Below are 15,696 nucleotides of genomic sequence, written 5' to 3' on the forward strand. Positions count from 1 at the left end.
CAATATCTTGGAGCTTGTTAGAAATTCACAATCTCAGGCTCCACCTGAGACACACCTCAAGTTTCTTTCTTTCTTTCTTCCTTTTTCTTTTTTTTCTTTTTTGGTTTTTCTCCGGTACCGGGAACCGAACTCACGACCTTGCGCTTGCCAGGCAGGCGCTTTGCCGCTGAGCTAAATTTCCAGCCCCCTGGACTTTTCTTGATAGCAATCTATGACAGAAATGGTTGTGTTTATACTTATGCACACACAGACACATGAACACACAGCCATTAAGGAGAGGAATGTGTATATGCTACACCTGAAGCGTGAATACCTTTAGCTTGCTGTCCACTTTGTCATCAGGTCCCCCCTTGTCATTGAGGAATTACTGACCGCTGCTTTTCAGCCCTGGGCCTGCCTGTCCTGTCTTGTATTCCAGGGATTTGATGGGGAGAACAGGATCTTTTGCATGATGAGTGCTAAGGCTAGCTTTACTTCCTTCTGCCCAGCTGCTACCAAGCCAGGGGGATCTGCTGCCCCCTGGGGGCCATTAGTATTATTGACACTTTCTCTTAATGCTTATGGCCAATGAAAGGCACATTTCCTCCTCATCCTTAGCCCAGACCTAAGGCTAGAGGGTCTGCAGCGAGGTACGAACTTCTGACAGCTGTCACTATGGTTTTGCTCATTACCTCCTGAGCTTTTCCTTCTGTCCTCCTCATGAGACACCTGATGTTAGCCTGTGAACCCCAGATTGCATATCCCCGTCCACCCTCTGTCCCCCCGCATCCAATCCCAAAGGGCCTGACGGAGCGCAGGGCAGGGTCCTCCTCAGCATGCGTCAGGTCAGGTGAGTCCCCACCAGGCCGTCTGTCTCTACCAAGCTGCAGAACTGCAGTCCTGGGCTCCTGACCATGCCAGGGGAGGCCACCTCCATCTTACCCGTGAGATGACACCCAGCACATCCTTTCCAAAGAGTGTCCTGAAGACCAAAAGGGCTTCTCATCAAAGAGGCAGTTACCTAATACGAAAACCGCTCTTCTCCACAGCACTGAGATCTTCCAAATCGGGAAGAGGCTGGGAATTTAGTAAAGTGTTGGGGCCGGAGCACTGGGTACAAGGAAGTGCCATCCTACAGAAGCAAGGAGTCTGAGCATGTGATCGCCATTCTGTGGCACTGGATTCTCCTGTGCCCTCCTTCTGAATGGATCAGGAGAAAAAGTTACTCAGCACTGAAGCCTGCTTACCCTCTGACAGTGTCATGACGTAGTTATGTCGCCACAGGGCACAGTCCCTGTCCTGGACTCTGCTGCCTGTGTCGTACTTCTGAGTCCTCCTAGCAGCAGTGTGAGCTAGGTGCTAGTGCGACTGTCATCACCACTTCCGAAGAAGAGCAAGCACAGGGCACTTAGCCCTGTCAGCCATGGCTGCCTTAACTCCTGCACGATGCGCAGTCTGGCACCGGTCTGTACTCTTGAAACACATGCACACATGCACATGTACATGTGCATATGCGCACAGCACCATTCAAGTTCCATGAGCTCCTCAATGCTTTTTCAGTGGTGTCTCCTAAAATGCTCCTAAAATGCCTTTCAGTGGTGTCTGCATCCTAGTAACTTGTTTTCTGTATTAGCTTCTTGGACCTTTTGTGTCAAGTATTCAGAAGCAGTAAAATGCACTCACAGTTTCATGTTAGAAGTGGGACATTAAACTGTACAAACAGTCCCTTGCTTCTTGCTCGCAGTAATACCTATGCATCCTCATCAGAGGGTCTTTTCCCAAGCGGCCACTAATCTATAATACTTTACATCTCAAGGAAACTGGGTCAGTGATACATAGCCCCTTCTGTCTCTTGGAAGCTGACTTCCCTACATTCTAAAACTGCTAGCCAGGTAGTAATGTACTGAATGAGGCTTATGCTACTAGGTATCCTTGGTGTAATCCAGTGGGTCAGCCACTTCTCTAACATATCAGTGGCATTCTGTGATTTGCCCCTAGCACTCTCTTTTCTTTTTCAAGCAGGGTCTTACTGTGTAGTTGAGGTTGGCCTTGAGCTTGTGGAAATCCTCCTGCCTCAGCCTCCCAAGTGCTGGGATGACAGGCATCTGCCACTATGCCTGGCTGCACCTAGCATTCTAAGAATTTTAACTTGTGTTTGTAGGCCGAGCTCAAACCCCTTCTTTATGGGTGTCACACAATTTAAACATCTAGTACAACTGTGATGCTGCTTGCAAGAATTACTTATCCCTTTTTTCTGGAGCCCACATTGCCATTAAACTGACTTTTTCTCATTATCTCCATCTGTTAACCACAGAGCTCCTATTATCCTCCTCCTGCTCTGGAACAGGTGACAGACTAGTTACCTTTCCTGGTACCAAGAGGATACGAAGAGGCAGAAAACTGGCGCTTTGTCATGTACTTCTTCAGCCAATCCTTAGGTTAGAAACTGGAGGGAACCTCCCTGCATACTAATAGTCACACTGTGGACAGGGCCCAGGTCAGGATGCAACTTCATTTGTCCTTGAAACTACAAGAGCTGGAGGACTCGTCTTCTCAGTGAGCTCCTGGTCTGCATGGTGAACTGGGCCATAAGCAAACACAGATAAATACCAGCACACACCCGGGGTACATGAGTCCAGAGAAGGGAGTGACCTCTTCAGGCTGGACAGCCCCCTAGTAGGAGCCCAGCTGGTGGGGTACGCTGTACCATGTAAGAGTGAGACAGGAGTGATGTTGCCATCGATGGGGTCATGACGGGGAGTGGCCCCGCTGTGGAGCACAGGGATGCAGGCCTAGGCCTTCAAGCACAAGGCCTGGCATAGAACGCTATGGGCCAGAGGATTTATGTGAAATACAAGGCCTTTGTTCACAGTAGGCTTGGAAAACAATGGACAGATTAATCTGCCCTGTACCGAGAACGTGGAGAGCAGAAAAAGATAAGTTGAGAAGGGATGGGGAGCAAGGAGACCTGGGCCAAGGTACACAGCCTGCAATCCCTCGCAGGCCCTGGGAGTTGGTGAGTAGGCCAGACACCCACAGATACTTCTGGAAGGAATGGTCTGGGAATGGTCTGGGAAGAATGGCCCGAGAAGAGCTGGAAGAGAAGCAGAAGCTGGGGCACCACAGTTCAGGGCCCTACAGGACCCCAGCCCCAGGAAGCAACAGCTACAAAGAATTGAGGCACCTGGAGCAGCAGGAGCAGTGACTGACCAGAGAGAGGGACAGCTCAGCATGAGCTGGGGGACCTCAAGGACATTGGTGCCAGGGCCCCAAGCAGGGAGACCCTCGGGGGCTGGAGCTGGGCTCCAGCATGTAGTATCTGAGCAGACTCCAGGAGAGAGGGCGATGTGGGGAACCAGGAAGCGCAGTCCTTCCATCAGAGACAAACACAGGCTCTGGTTCCCACCTGTGTGTGCGTGTATGCCGCCATCGTGTCTGGACGTGGGCAGCAAACACACATTTTTACATACGTAGCTTCAATCCTAATCCACATGGCACAATGTAGTGATTGTTTTCAAACAAACTTCTTTCCTCTAAAATTCAGCACATGAATCTGAGTTAAAAAGCATATGCAAAGTGAGACTTGGTGCTTGCTATCAAACCTGACACATACACACTCTCTACTCAGGCTTGTCTCTGTGTGTATGTCCGGGGTGGCCACTGGGCTCTTTCCCTCTGCATCCCTTAGTCTTTATAACTTCTAGAGGCAAAACCTCCACAGGCAGTGTACAGCTTGAAACTTGTTCCAGTCTCCCTGCATCTTCCTGAAGGATCAGTGTGAGAAAAACTAAGAAGGGGAAAGGATCCCAGTTTAGAATTTGTTCTTCTAGAGCCTTGCTTCATGTTGAAGTTCAATTTCAAATGATGTCTCTTTCTCAAGGAGAAAGGAGAGAGGACACCATTGTGATGGCTTGCACTTGTCAAGCCCACTTCCACTGAAATTCCCTGGATCTTCAGCCCTTCTGCCTTCCACCACTAGTAGCTGAATGCCAGTCTTAGTGCCAGGAATTCACACAGGAGAGCCAAGTCTCCATGGGCCCTGCAGTGCTGGGTCTGTAGCTCACAGCTCTGCGTAGCTGGCTCTGCGGCATCTAAGGGTGCTGTGAGCAGTACAGGCCTCAGGCCTGAGCAAGAGGGCTCCTTGCAGGGCCCTGCTGCGGCTCCTCCTGGGCCAGTGCTGCTGTGCTGAGGATCTGAGACCTGGGTCTTCAGGGCCTGCAGAGGCCTCTTGCTGGATTTGTTGCCCAAGAATGGACGGCACCAGCAGGCCCAAGGGGAAGAGAGCAGCACTTGGACATGGGGGCTGGCAGCACAGTCCCTGTGTGCCCAAAGCCCCTTGAGTTGGTGGGACCAGGCTGGGCAGTGAGAAGTGAGGCAGGGCTCAGCTCATCGCACGGTTGCAGCGCAGAACCCAAGGAATTCCAAAAGCCCCAACACAGACCCAGCCTTCCAGGTCGCTGGGAGGTATAATTTGTCTAAGTGGAGGGGCAGGTGTTTTATTTAATAGTTTCCTAGCCTGACTTTTAACTTTGCAGCATGTAAGTGTATAATACACAGGCAACCCTTTGTACTGTTGTGTGGGCCCCATAGATGCAAGGAGCAGGGCGGGAGATGAGCCTCAGAGGTGGCCATGTGTCTCCTGTGCCTTCCAGTGCCTGCTTTCCCCGAGACTTTCAGCTGGATTTCTGCTTCTCTCTATTTTTGCTCTTGGTTTTGTTTGTTCTTCTTTGAGTTCATTTATTTGATTTAGATTCATGTCTCCCAATGTTCCACCTCCCTCATTTTTTATTTTTGTTTATTTTTGTTTAATCCCCATCATTCCTTTAGGCTCCCACCTCCACCAGTGCCACTATTTCCTTAGCCAATCCCGAGGTCTCCATACTAAACTACCAATCTACACTCTACCAGCCCTCAGCGGCATCCATGGCTGCAGTGGCCCAGCGGAGCATGCCCCTGCAGACGGGAACAGCTCAGATTTGTGCCCGGCCTGACCCCTTCCAGCAAGCGCTCATCGTGTGTCCCCCCGGCTTCCAAGGTAAGCTGACAGCTGCTGCTCGCCTGCATCCTGTGGGGCTATCTCGGGGGCCTGGCACCTGCCAGCTCCTGGCGTGCTCCATCCATGGAAGAAAGCCCTCTTCTCTTCCTTCAGTGAGAGGTGAGCCTGAGCCAGGGGCTCCTGTCCCGCTGTGGCCAACCTAGAAACAATAGAACTTGTGCGTGGGCACCAAGTCAATTTGTTGTTCTTGTCACCACCTGCCAGGAATGGGGTCCCTGGTCAGCTGTATAATTAAGCACTTTGTCTGTGGGCCCATTGTTATGCTGATGTCTGCTCTTGCTTTCCTCGCATGAAGTGCCCTGCTGTGATATCTAGAGAGAGGTGCCAGTCTCCCAACAGCCAACAGAGTCCCAGTTCATTGGAGAATAGAAATCTGTCTGGAGGGAACTTCCAGGGCCTCCTCAAACGATTCTCTGGCCATGACCCCAGCACTCTTCTCCTGTAGAGTGACTGTGTGCCTTGTGACAGTGCACACAGCCAGCTCAAGAATTTATTTTGGCAAGCCACGTGTGTAAGCATGTACGCCGTTCCTCGGGATTAGTCCCTGCGATTCCAGACCCAGCCTTCCTTACAGGGCACATGTAGATACGTCTCAGTGGTTAGGAGCCCTTGTCTTCCTGTTGTAATTTGTCAGTATAACTGTCCCACTTTGGCCATAGAGACTGTAATTTGATCTCCCAGCCTTTAAAAACATTCAAGGTTTTTTTTGAGGCGGGGGAGCATGGTTTTTAATTTAAAAACTAAAGGGGAAACTTCACAAAGCCTAAACAACAAAACCTGGTTGTTAGTTAGGGGCTGGGACATGACAGATGACACCACTGGTTGGGAGGGATCTCTTCATCTAGCTGTTTCCAGTCACTCACCCAATGCCTCTCTCCCTCCTGGTTGTCTGCAATAGGCTTACAGGCCTCTCCCTCCAAGCATGCTGGCTACTCAGTGCGCATGGAAAATGCCGTTCCCATTGTCACCCAAGCCCCAGGAGCACAGCCGCTACAGATCCAGCCAGGTCTGCTCGCTCAGGTAATCCTTTCCTCGGTTATTACGCACCTCGCCGTCACCCATGTTAGTGTCATTCACCAAGCAGCTCTCTCTCCAGTAACTCACTCCCTGGTAATGAGTTAGGCACTTCCAGTCATTGGAGTATATCTCTAATATTCTAAATGATCCCCAAGTGAATTACCTTCCTAAGTATCTGCTTACAATTTTAAGAAGAGATGTAGATACCAAGAGTCTAGGGAAATTACTCTCAGATCTTTGTAATGCAAATTAATCTGGGAGACCTAGGTTTTAATCTGAAATCTGCTAGTAATTCTCAGTGACCTAAGGCAAGTCAGTTAACATCTCTTTGCCTCAAATTTCTTCCTTGTGAAATAGAAATGATTTTCTGAAGCCAAAAGAGCCCTGGAGATTACCTCTCTGTTTTATAGCTGAAAAGCAGGCTCTCAGAAGCTGTGCCCTGGAACCGCCCTTCTCTCCCCATGTACGTACCTAAACGGTAGGGTGACGCCACAGAGATGAAAATGGTTGGAATTTTATCAAGAATAATATAAACTGAAGGTAACGGTGGCAATAACAGTAATGAATCCTCAGTGATACTTGAGCCCTAGTAACAAATACCTCATTATGCCAGGCACTTTGAAGTTGTTAATTTACTTAATAACCCCTGGAATGATACAGTAAGGTGTTTGTCTCCATCTGACAAACAGAAACTAAACCACAGTGATTCTCAAAGACACACAGCAGTGAGGTAACAGAACCACCCCAAACCCAGGCCGTCCAAGGCCAGCCCCTGCCTCCCATCATCCTGCTGTCCTCCTTCCGTCTCATCCTTTCTGCCGCGGGGCACAAGGGCAGTTGACCTGGATGTAGTTAGTTTAGACGCACTTTATGTTTAGTAAGGCGTGTTCCCAAAGACATTTTATTTATGATGGCTTGTTCAATAGAAGTGGTTGTGGTTTTAATCTTTGTGTAATCGCATTGCATAGATCTGTTCTTGGCTTTCCTATAGTCTGCTGGCTTCTCTAGAGTTCTGTTCATGTTAATCTTCATAACTTTAATATATGCCTTGGTATCTGGTAAGGAAAGCTTGGTTCCCATTCTTCAATGTTTCCTTGTCTCTTTTTGTCTCTTCTTTTGCATATGATTTTTCTTTTTTAATTTGAGATAGGGTATCACTAATACTTCAACTTGAGATCCTCCTGTCTCAGCCTCCCAGAGTGTGCCACCACACCTAGCTTCCATGTGAATTTGAACATCACTCTTCCATAAAAAATGTTAGTTTCAAAATAAAATGAAAATTAATTATTATTTATTGGACTTCATTGGATTTATATTTAGGAACAATTGACATGTTTTAATATCAAGTCATTTTTTAATATCAAGTCATTTTATTCATGAATATAGTATAACTACATTATTAAATTTCATAAAGTTTTTCCTTGTTTGAATAATTTCTATTTTATAACTTGTTATTAGTTTTAATAGTCATATTTTCTAATTATTGATATTTGGTTTATATGACTACAACTGAGTTTGATCTGTTGGGCTTGTTATATAGCAATCCTTCATTCAATGAACTCTTTTGCATTTGTTATGTAATTTTTTTATTTGTGGAGAATATTTGGTTTCTTGCTTTCCCATCTGTATATCATTTTTTTAATTGCTGTGATATCTCTGGGCTGACTAGGTCCTTCAAAACCATGTTAAATAATAGTGTTCATATTGGACATGTTTGACTTCTACCTAAAGTAAATTCTTCTAGCTGTTTCTTCTTGGGTATTTTATTTACTACAAATACTTGGTAGAGACACTATCATACTTAAATTTGTAATGAATATTGAATTATATCAAACATTCCTTTTGCATCTGTTGAAATGCTTATGTTATTTGTTCCCTAATCTGTTAATATAACAAGTTATATATAATGGAACAAGCTAGTGTAACAAGTTATATTAACAGACTGTGTAATGTAAACTATCCTTGTATTTATGAGATAAACTTTATTGGATCATGTTGTGTTTGGTATGATGGTGTCTTGGTTACTTTTCTCTCACTGCTGAGACAAAATACCTGATGCCCAGAATTAAGGAAGGAAAGGTTTATTTAGCTCACAGTTTATGGAGGTTTCAGTCCGTACTCAGCTGGCTCCAAGGCAGAGTGGCACATGGCAGAGGGCAACAGTTCATGGCAGAAAACAGCAAAGGCAACAAAAGCAAAAAGGGAGGAGCAGCAGCAAGCCTCTTTCCCTCCGTTATATTGCATGCAGGCTGCTCACCGCAGGGCAGGTGTAGCACTCACACCCATAGTCCCAGCATTAGACCATGAATCAATCAAAAACTCTAGAACCCCGCCCCATGACTGCATGAGGCTTTTGGGGGGCATCCAGACACAAACCATAACAGATGCATACTTTTAAGTACTGGATTCAGTTGGTAAATACTGTAGTTAGCATCTTCACATCTGTGTTCATAGGTGAGAAATGGCATATAAATTTCCCTTGAACCCTTATTTGATTTGAATACAGTTAGTCTTATAAAATATGTTGGATATTAGCGCCTCTTCAGGAAAAGCTAAGACAGGAAAGGATTCGACATGAATCTTTGTCTTTGCTCTTGCATCCAAACTGACACTGTGCAAGTGACCACTAACAGCAGCAACTGGCGGCACACAGGCTGCTTTTTTGTGGGAAGATGATCCATGGAGAGCTTCTATATTTAAAACAGGTCTCTCCCTCCTATCCCGTCAGTCCTCGTAGCTTCCTTTTGTTGCCTCGTTTGGGAGCGGGGAGTTCACAAAAGGCCAAGATTGATCACAGGAAAGAACTGCAGCTGTCCCGGGGCAAAGAGGTTTGTTCATACTATCTGAGAGCCAAAAGTCTAGACTGGTCCCCACTGCTGCTCTTCTGTGAGCCAAACAATCTATAGATTTCGTGTGTGCTTGCAGGGGTAATTATAGGCCTTTTGCTGTGTTTGCACACTTAACCTGAGTGAGCCAGGAACCATGCGGAAAGAAGTAACAAGCAGCATCTCTTCTTAGCACAGATAGACGTCTTCATTGTGCAGTGGGTGGAACCAGTAGGCTCAGCATTTCTGAATTTGTTTCAGATCTTTAATCATAGCAAGAGAGGGCTCCACCTTTCACTTACTTCAGAAAGAACCTCTAGAGTGTCGTAAATCTCCAAGTTGATTTAACCTAAATCTATAATTGGGAAAGTGAAAAAAAATGTGTGTACAGAGATTTTAATTGCTGTAGTGTTTGTAACGGACAACTGTTGGAAGCAAGTTCAATGTTCACCCCTAGGGGATTTGTTAAGTCAATAGATGAGTGCATAAAATGGAACACCATCTAGCCATTAAAAAGGACGCTGTAGACCTGTGTGTGTTGACATGCAGACTTCTAAGATATATTATTAAGTAAAAAAAAAATATCTGGCCCTATTCAGTATCACGCTGTGTCTTTTTGTTTGCTGGTTGCTTTTCCTTCTTCTCTGTGCTTTCATTTGATCAATACCAATGTTATCCTGTTCAGATGGAATTCTCTACTACTGGCTTTTAAATGATCCTTCTGAAGGACACCTATAAGCCCAGTTACAAAACTGGTATGGTGACTGTTTTGTTATAAAGCAGTCATTAAACATTCAAGCTGGATCTTTCACCTGTGGGTAAATTTCTAGGTTTCAGGCAGAAGCATTCTAAAAACTGTTTGCCTTAAATGTATCCAAAAACTCAGCATCGTGCTTTTCTTCTAAATACTTAAACTCTTCAGGAATTTCACTTGTGATGGCTTGAGTCTTTGAGTCAGTTCTTTGTGTTACTGTCTTTGCCTTTTTCCCCTCACCCTGTACCTCACAGTAGCAGCACATGTCACCTAGGAAGCAGTTCTCTTGGGCTACCCTGAGAGCATCTGCAGGATAAGAGGGGAGAGCATCATACCTTCTCCCAGCAGGGACACGGACTGATGTTCATGGATTGCCTACAAAGAGAAAAAACATAGGGAGACCTCACTATATAGCTCAGGCTACCTTTCAACTCAAGATCCTCCTGCCTCAGCCTTAAAAGTGTGGAGATTATAGGCATCTGCCACAACACCCAGCTAAGAAAACTTTTTGATATGTACCTCTATCTTTCCATGCCCCAAGCTACGGCCGGCATCTGCCACCACAGAAATTGTGAATGAGTAGGTAAAGGTGGAGAAATGGGAAGTACAGTTCTTGACGGGGAAAATATAGTGGTACCCTGGTTCACAAACTTAATTCTTTCCATGATTCTGGCCGCAAACCAAATTGGACAAGAACCAAATCAAATTTCCCCATCTCAAACCCCCTTTGTCTAGCAGAGCTAGATCAGAAATTCAGAAATGCCAGACCCTTGTAGATGTAGATTTTTCCATGGAATTTTTACATTCTTTTTTCTTTTCCTTTTTGGAGAAAAAAAAATCTAGTTATGTAGCCCAGCTTGGCCTTGAACTTATGGCAGTCCTCCTGCCTCAGCCTCCCTTTATATTCTAGCCAACGGAATCATTTGTCACTTGTATCCCTTTAAACGTTCCCTGAAGACAAACTGTTACTTTCAACTCTTCACACTGTCCAAAATATCAAAGTTCTCTGCTTGTCACTCAGAAACCTCTGCTGATAACATTTTCAGACCAGTCTTTCCCACCACTGTCTTGCTGTCTGCCCCTGTGTTGCTGGGTGTGGTCGATGATTACGGAAGACTTGATCACACCCCTTTACACACTTGCCACACAGCCTGGTCCCTAGAATGGCCTATCACATTTGTCTCATCTCCATGAAAAGAGGCAAGATGTTGACTGGGAGCATAGAATCCCATTGCCCATGTTCAGATACCAGCTCTGCCACTTATTGGCTGTGTGACATCACAACCAATTTTTTTTTTTTTTTTGCCTTTTTTTTAGACAGGGTTTCACTGTGTAATTCAGGCTGGCCATGAACTCACAGTGATCTTCCTGCCTCAGCCTCCCCAGTGCTGGAATTACAGGCATGAGCTTCCATGCCTGGCCAAGAAATTATTTTTGAAATTTAAGTTTCATTCTTTTTCAAAGAAATATAGCTACATAATTTTTTAAAAGTTAATACCACAAATATAAGAAAATATATGTGGTATGATTCAAAAATGCCAGGAGTGTTTAAATTTGAAAAAAATGTATTCCCCTAAACGACTCATTGCCATTAACCCTCCTCAGAATATTTCCACTCACTCTGAACACACTTATCTCATTGTTCTTGGCACTTTCGAGAACAGCTCTGGAACTCCTTTTTCATGAGCGTCTTCAGTTACACTGTCATGGCCCCCTCCATATCCTGAACTGATTTAAAACATTGACCTTTCATGGTCATTTTGACCTTGGGGAAGAGCCAGAATTCACGTGGTGCCAGACCGGGGTGAGCAGGTGGTAAGGACTCCGGCATGGTTTTGTTGGACAGACATTGCCCTAAACCTCATAGTTCCCTGCTCTTCCCCATCTTTCAATTCCACCACCTCAAAACAATTTTAATTTGACCACTCATCCTCCTTAACTTCCTGCTTCTAAATAGCATAGCAGACTGGTTTTCAGTGATTTTCCATGTTTAATTTTACATTTGCCTTCCTGTTATGAAAGATGAAGGCCCAGCTCCCACTCTCACGACACACACACAAGCTGTCTCACTCTCCTCTGCCTTTCTCTCCCTTTCTTCCATTCTTCTTGTATAATTTTTAATACCAACTTTGTAGTATTTACAGATGTTACAGTTTGTGTCTCGATGTCCCCTCAAATCCTCATGCAGTCATGGGCGGGCTTCTAGATTTTTGATTAATCCATGGTCCAATTCTGGAATTACAGGTGTGAGTGCTACAGCTGCCCTGGGGTGGGTAATTTACATACAGTGTAAGGGAGGGGAAGAGGCTTGCTCTTGGCTGGTCTCCCCTTTTTGCTCTTGTTGCTTTTGCTGTCTTCTGCTGCCATGAATAGTTGCTCTCTGCCATGTGCCACTCTGCCTTGGAGCCAGCCGAGTAGGAACTAAAACCTCCACAAACTATGAGTTAAATAAACCTTTCTTTCCTTAATTTTGGCCAGCAGGTATTTTTCTCAGCAACGAGAGAAAAGTAACCAAGACAACAGAGTTATCATCAGTACTATATATATGGGCAACCCGTTTGGGACCCTTCCTGTCTCTCAGGAACTATTCCATTCCCCATTCCTATCCCCCATCCCTTTTCTCCAATAAATGTTTCTACTCTTAAAAAAAATACTATATATATTACTCTTAGTTGATCTTCATAATATACTATGATTACATTTCCTTTCTTGTACAACTTTGTATTTTTGCTGGCATTAATAGGTCTTCTTTTTAAACTGGATTAGTTTTCTGTGTGTTTTTTATTATGCAGCCCCAAATCCTCCCAGAGCTATAAGAAAATGTGTGTGTTTGACATGTTATAGTCCAGATACTCAGTTTAGCATCTGTTATTTTTCTGCCTGAAAACTTTTAAGGCTTTCTCCTTGTCTACAGTGGTCTCAGATTTCAAAACTTCAGGTTTTCTTGGGGGTCTTTTCTTCCTATATTGTCCCTGGCACCCTATTTTTAAATTCTTCTTTCAGTGCTAGAGATCAAACCCAGGGTCTCAGAAATGCTAGGCAAGGGCTCCTCCACTGAGCTGTACCCCAGCCACCTGTTTTCCTTTTAATCTCAATGTTTAAAGTTTTCCTTTGACAATTTCTTCTCCATAGAGTTCTTAGAATTTGGGTATTGGTATTTCTAATATTTTTCTTCCAATTTTATTTCCCCTCTATTTTCTCTATATCTTCTATCTGTGCTACTTTCTGAGAGATGTCCTCAACTTCTTTTTTAATCTTTTGAATTGTTTTGTCATGGTTCTAATTGCTAGTTTCTTTCTTGTTCACTGAATTTAGCTATTGATATATATATTTTTCCTTTATATGATCTTGTTTAATGGAGATATATTTTTTTAACTCTGTGTGGTCATTAATTATAGATCTTTGGAAATTTTCCTCTGGTTTCTACATTGTTTTTTATTTCTTCTGAGTTTCTTTTTTGTTTATTTTAGGCTGTCATGCTGGAAGCTTCCTGTCCCAAGCCCAGCATGGCAGACCCCCTGGTTCCCAAATGTCATCTCCATAACTCTTTCCTCCTGTAGGTCTTTACAGTCGCCTTAGAATCATCCAGCCTCCTGCACTGGGGGAGGCATAAACCTGCACACCAGGGATCTAGGAATGGAAGGGTTTAATATGCAAGCTTACCCTAGAATCCTTCTGTCTGCTAACTCGCTAGGTAATCATATCTCTGGTATCCCACTTCCAAATTGTGTTAACTGGTAGACTCTGCCCTTATGAATCTGTTCGTCCATTTTAGTTGGGTTTAGGGAGAATAATAAATGTATGTGCCCAATTTGCCATGTTTCTGGGCAAGCTGTTTAAACTGTGTCTCAGTTTATTCTCCTGAGAAGTGGGAGGAAATAATAGACCCTACCTCACAGAATTGGTGTTAGGAAGTCAAAAAAATCCATTTACCATCTATCTCTGTTCTTGGCACATAATATACATCAAGAAATACTAGCTCCATTCTTAGTGGTAGCTGTAAATTTAGAAATGTGTGATGAAATATAATCTGAAATGAGCCGAGTGTATCAATTATGGAAAGAAGTCAAATACAGCCTTCTACCCTATCCTTTGAAATAAATGTTAATAGCTATTTTGAGGAAATAGAAAAAGATGATGACCTTAGCTTGCTATCAATATTGTTTAAATAACACTAGTCAAAACTAATGCTGTTCATGAGCTCTGAAATGAGTTCAGATGACTAAGCAATAGAAATCTTACTGCCAGTGGACTTGTTATTCATTGAATATTTTTAGTTGACAACTATTTTAATCAGTTAAGTTTTTCTGCTTACTGTGAATTCAGTAAATGTGAAATACAATGAACTATAGTTAATAGACTTGGTAGAATGGCTTTTTTCATTTAATCAATGGAGATTTATTAAACACTTAAGTATGATCTGTAGTCTGGGAGCTTTCTACCTATGTCAAAACAGATCAATAACCAAACAGATAATATCAAAAAGTATAAGGTTTTACTGGCTTCGTTTGCAATAAAGGATGATGGACAGGGAACATGGAGTAGATCACTAATGATTGAAGCCAAGATCTTCACACTGAGCTACATTCCCACCCTTTTTTTATTTGGAGACAGAGTCTTGCTAAGTCACTTAGTTGCCCAGGCTGGGCTTAAACTTGTGATCCTCCTGCCTCAGCCTCCCAGAATGCCAGAATTATAGGCATGAACCTCCCACACACCCAGCTAGCATCATTTTGTTTTGTTTTGTTTTTTTTCCGGTACCGGGAATCAAACTCACGACCTCACACTTGCCAGGCTCGCACTGTGCCACTGAGCTAAATCCCCAGCCCCTAACCCAGCTAGCATCATTTTTTAAAAAACTCCTTGACTTATAATCCATTTGCAGTTGTGCTTGTTCATCCATGTGAGTCAAAACACACACATTGAACATGTGCCCGGTGTGTGCAGCACTGCATTAGATGCATTACCCAATGATGGTCATCTCCAGTCAGATGGAAAGAGAACTATAACTAAGATATCCAACCCTTTGATCCTTGGCTGCCTTAACCTTAGTGGTCGTCCTTCAAGTGTGCAACTCTAGGCAGCTGTTTGGTCTAAATCACTTAGTGACTAAAGGCAAGCAAAATAATGATAGAGGGTACAAACAGTTTCAAACGGGCTGGGGATATGGCTCAGTGGTAGAGCTCTTGCCTCGTATGCACAAAGCCCTGGGTTTGATCTCCAGCACCACCCAAAAAAAAAAAAAAAACTCTCTTTAAAACATCACACTTGCACACACAGACACTCCAGTACAGTCTATTCAAGAGGACTCAATCACAAAAGTTCATTTCAGATTTCTTTGAGAAATCTTGATACATGAAGATGGAAGCACTGGCTTCCTACTGATCTCTCATTTTTGCTTTGAGGAATAAAAGTAATTGTCAGGCTAAAGATCCCAGCTGAGAATGGTGCTTCCTACTACTGGTTGTTGGATTTTGGCCACCAGATTGTTATTGATCTCAGAATTGTGTAAACTTAGATTCAAAACATAACACAAGGTGAACTCTGGGTGGTTCTGCTATTTTGCAGTGCTGGGGGTAGAATCAGGGCCTTGTACGTGCTAAGCAAGCTGTCTACCACCAAGGTACACTCACAGCACTCTGTGGATGCTTACTGATAAACAAAAGGTAAAGTGTCAAATAGTGCTAAAGAGACAGGAAGCTTCCTGAGAGCAAGGAGTCGCCTCATCTGGCCCAGTTCACTCCCTTGCACATAGCCGTGCAATAGGAGCAGTCAATAAATGATGTTCTAAAAGCTTCAAGCATTGTTCGCGAGAGCAGAGTCATAAGTCATTCTTCAACATGAATGAATCCCTTCCATACAGCTCTGTGCTCCTGTACTTCCTTGGCTTCTATTTAGTTCACTTATGTTAATGTTGTCTCTCTTTAGTTTAGTTTCTGAGGAGGTCAGAAACCAGATCTCCACTTTCACTACAGCTGCAGGCTCTAGCACAACTCTGGGCAGAGATGAAGTGCTGGATTCTGCAAATCAGTTTGTGGTAACAAATGTGATGATGACAAACATCC

The 15,696-nt window shown here is 44.0% G+C and overlaps 1 protein-coding gene across 7 annotated transcripts in view; it reads left to right on the top strand.

The window, feature by feature from the left end:
* The window catches only part of Hipk2 (homeodomain interacting protein kinase 2), a 188,910-nt gene that overhangs the window by 138,814 nt on the left and 34,400 nt on the right, over positions 1–15,696 (top strand). For 5 of the 7 annotated variants that reach the window (XM_005405436.2, XM_013504951.1, XM_005405432.2 and 2 more), the window contains exons 8-9: positions 4,807–5,014; positions 5,934–6,055. In XM_005405436.2, coding sequence (XP_005405493.1) covers positions 4,807–5,014; positions 5,934–6,055 — 330 coding nt within the window. The remainder of the gene's footprint in view (positions 1–4,806; positions 5,015–5,933; positions 6,056–15,696) is intronic. The other 2 variants (XM_013504952.1, XM_005405437.2) reach the window with 1 other exon arrangement.

Source organism: Chinchilla lanigera, unplaced genomic scaffold (genome assembly GCF_000276665.1).
Source record: "Chinchilla lanigera isolate Chin_1 unplaced genomic scaffold, ChiLan1.0 scaffold00093, whole genome shotgun sequence".
Classification (NCBI taxonomy): domain Eukaryota; kingdom Metazoa; phylum Chordata; class Mammalia; order Rodentia; family Chinchillidae; genus Chinchilla; species Chinchilla lanigera.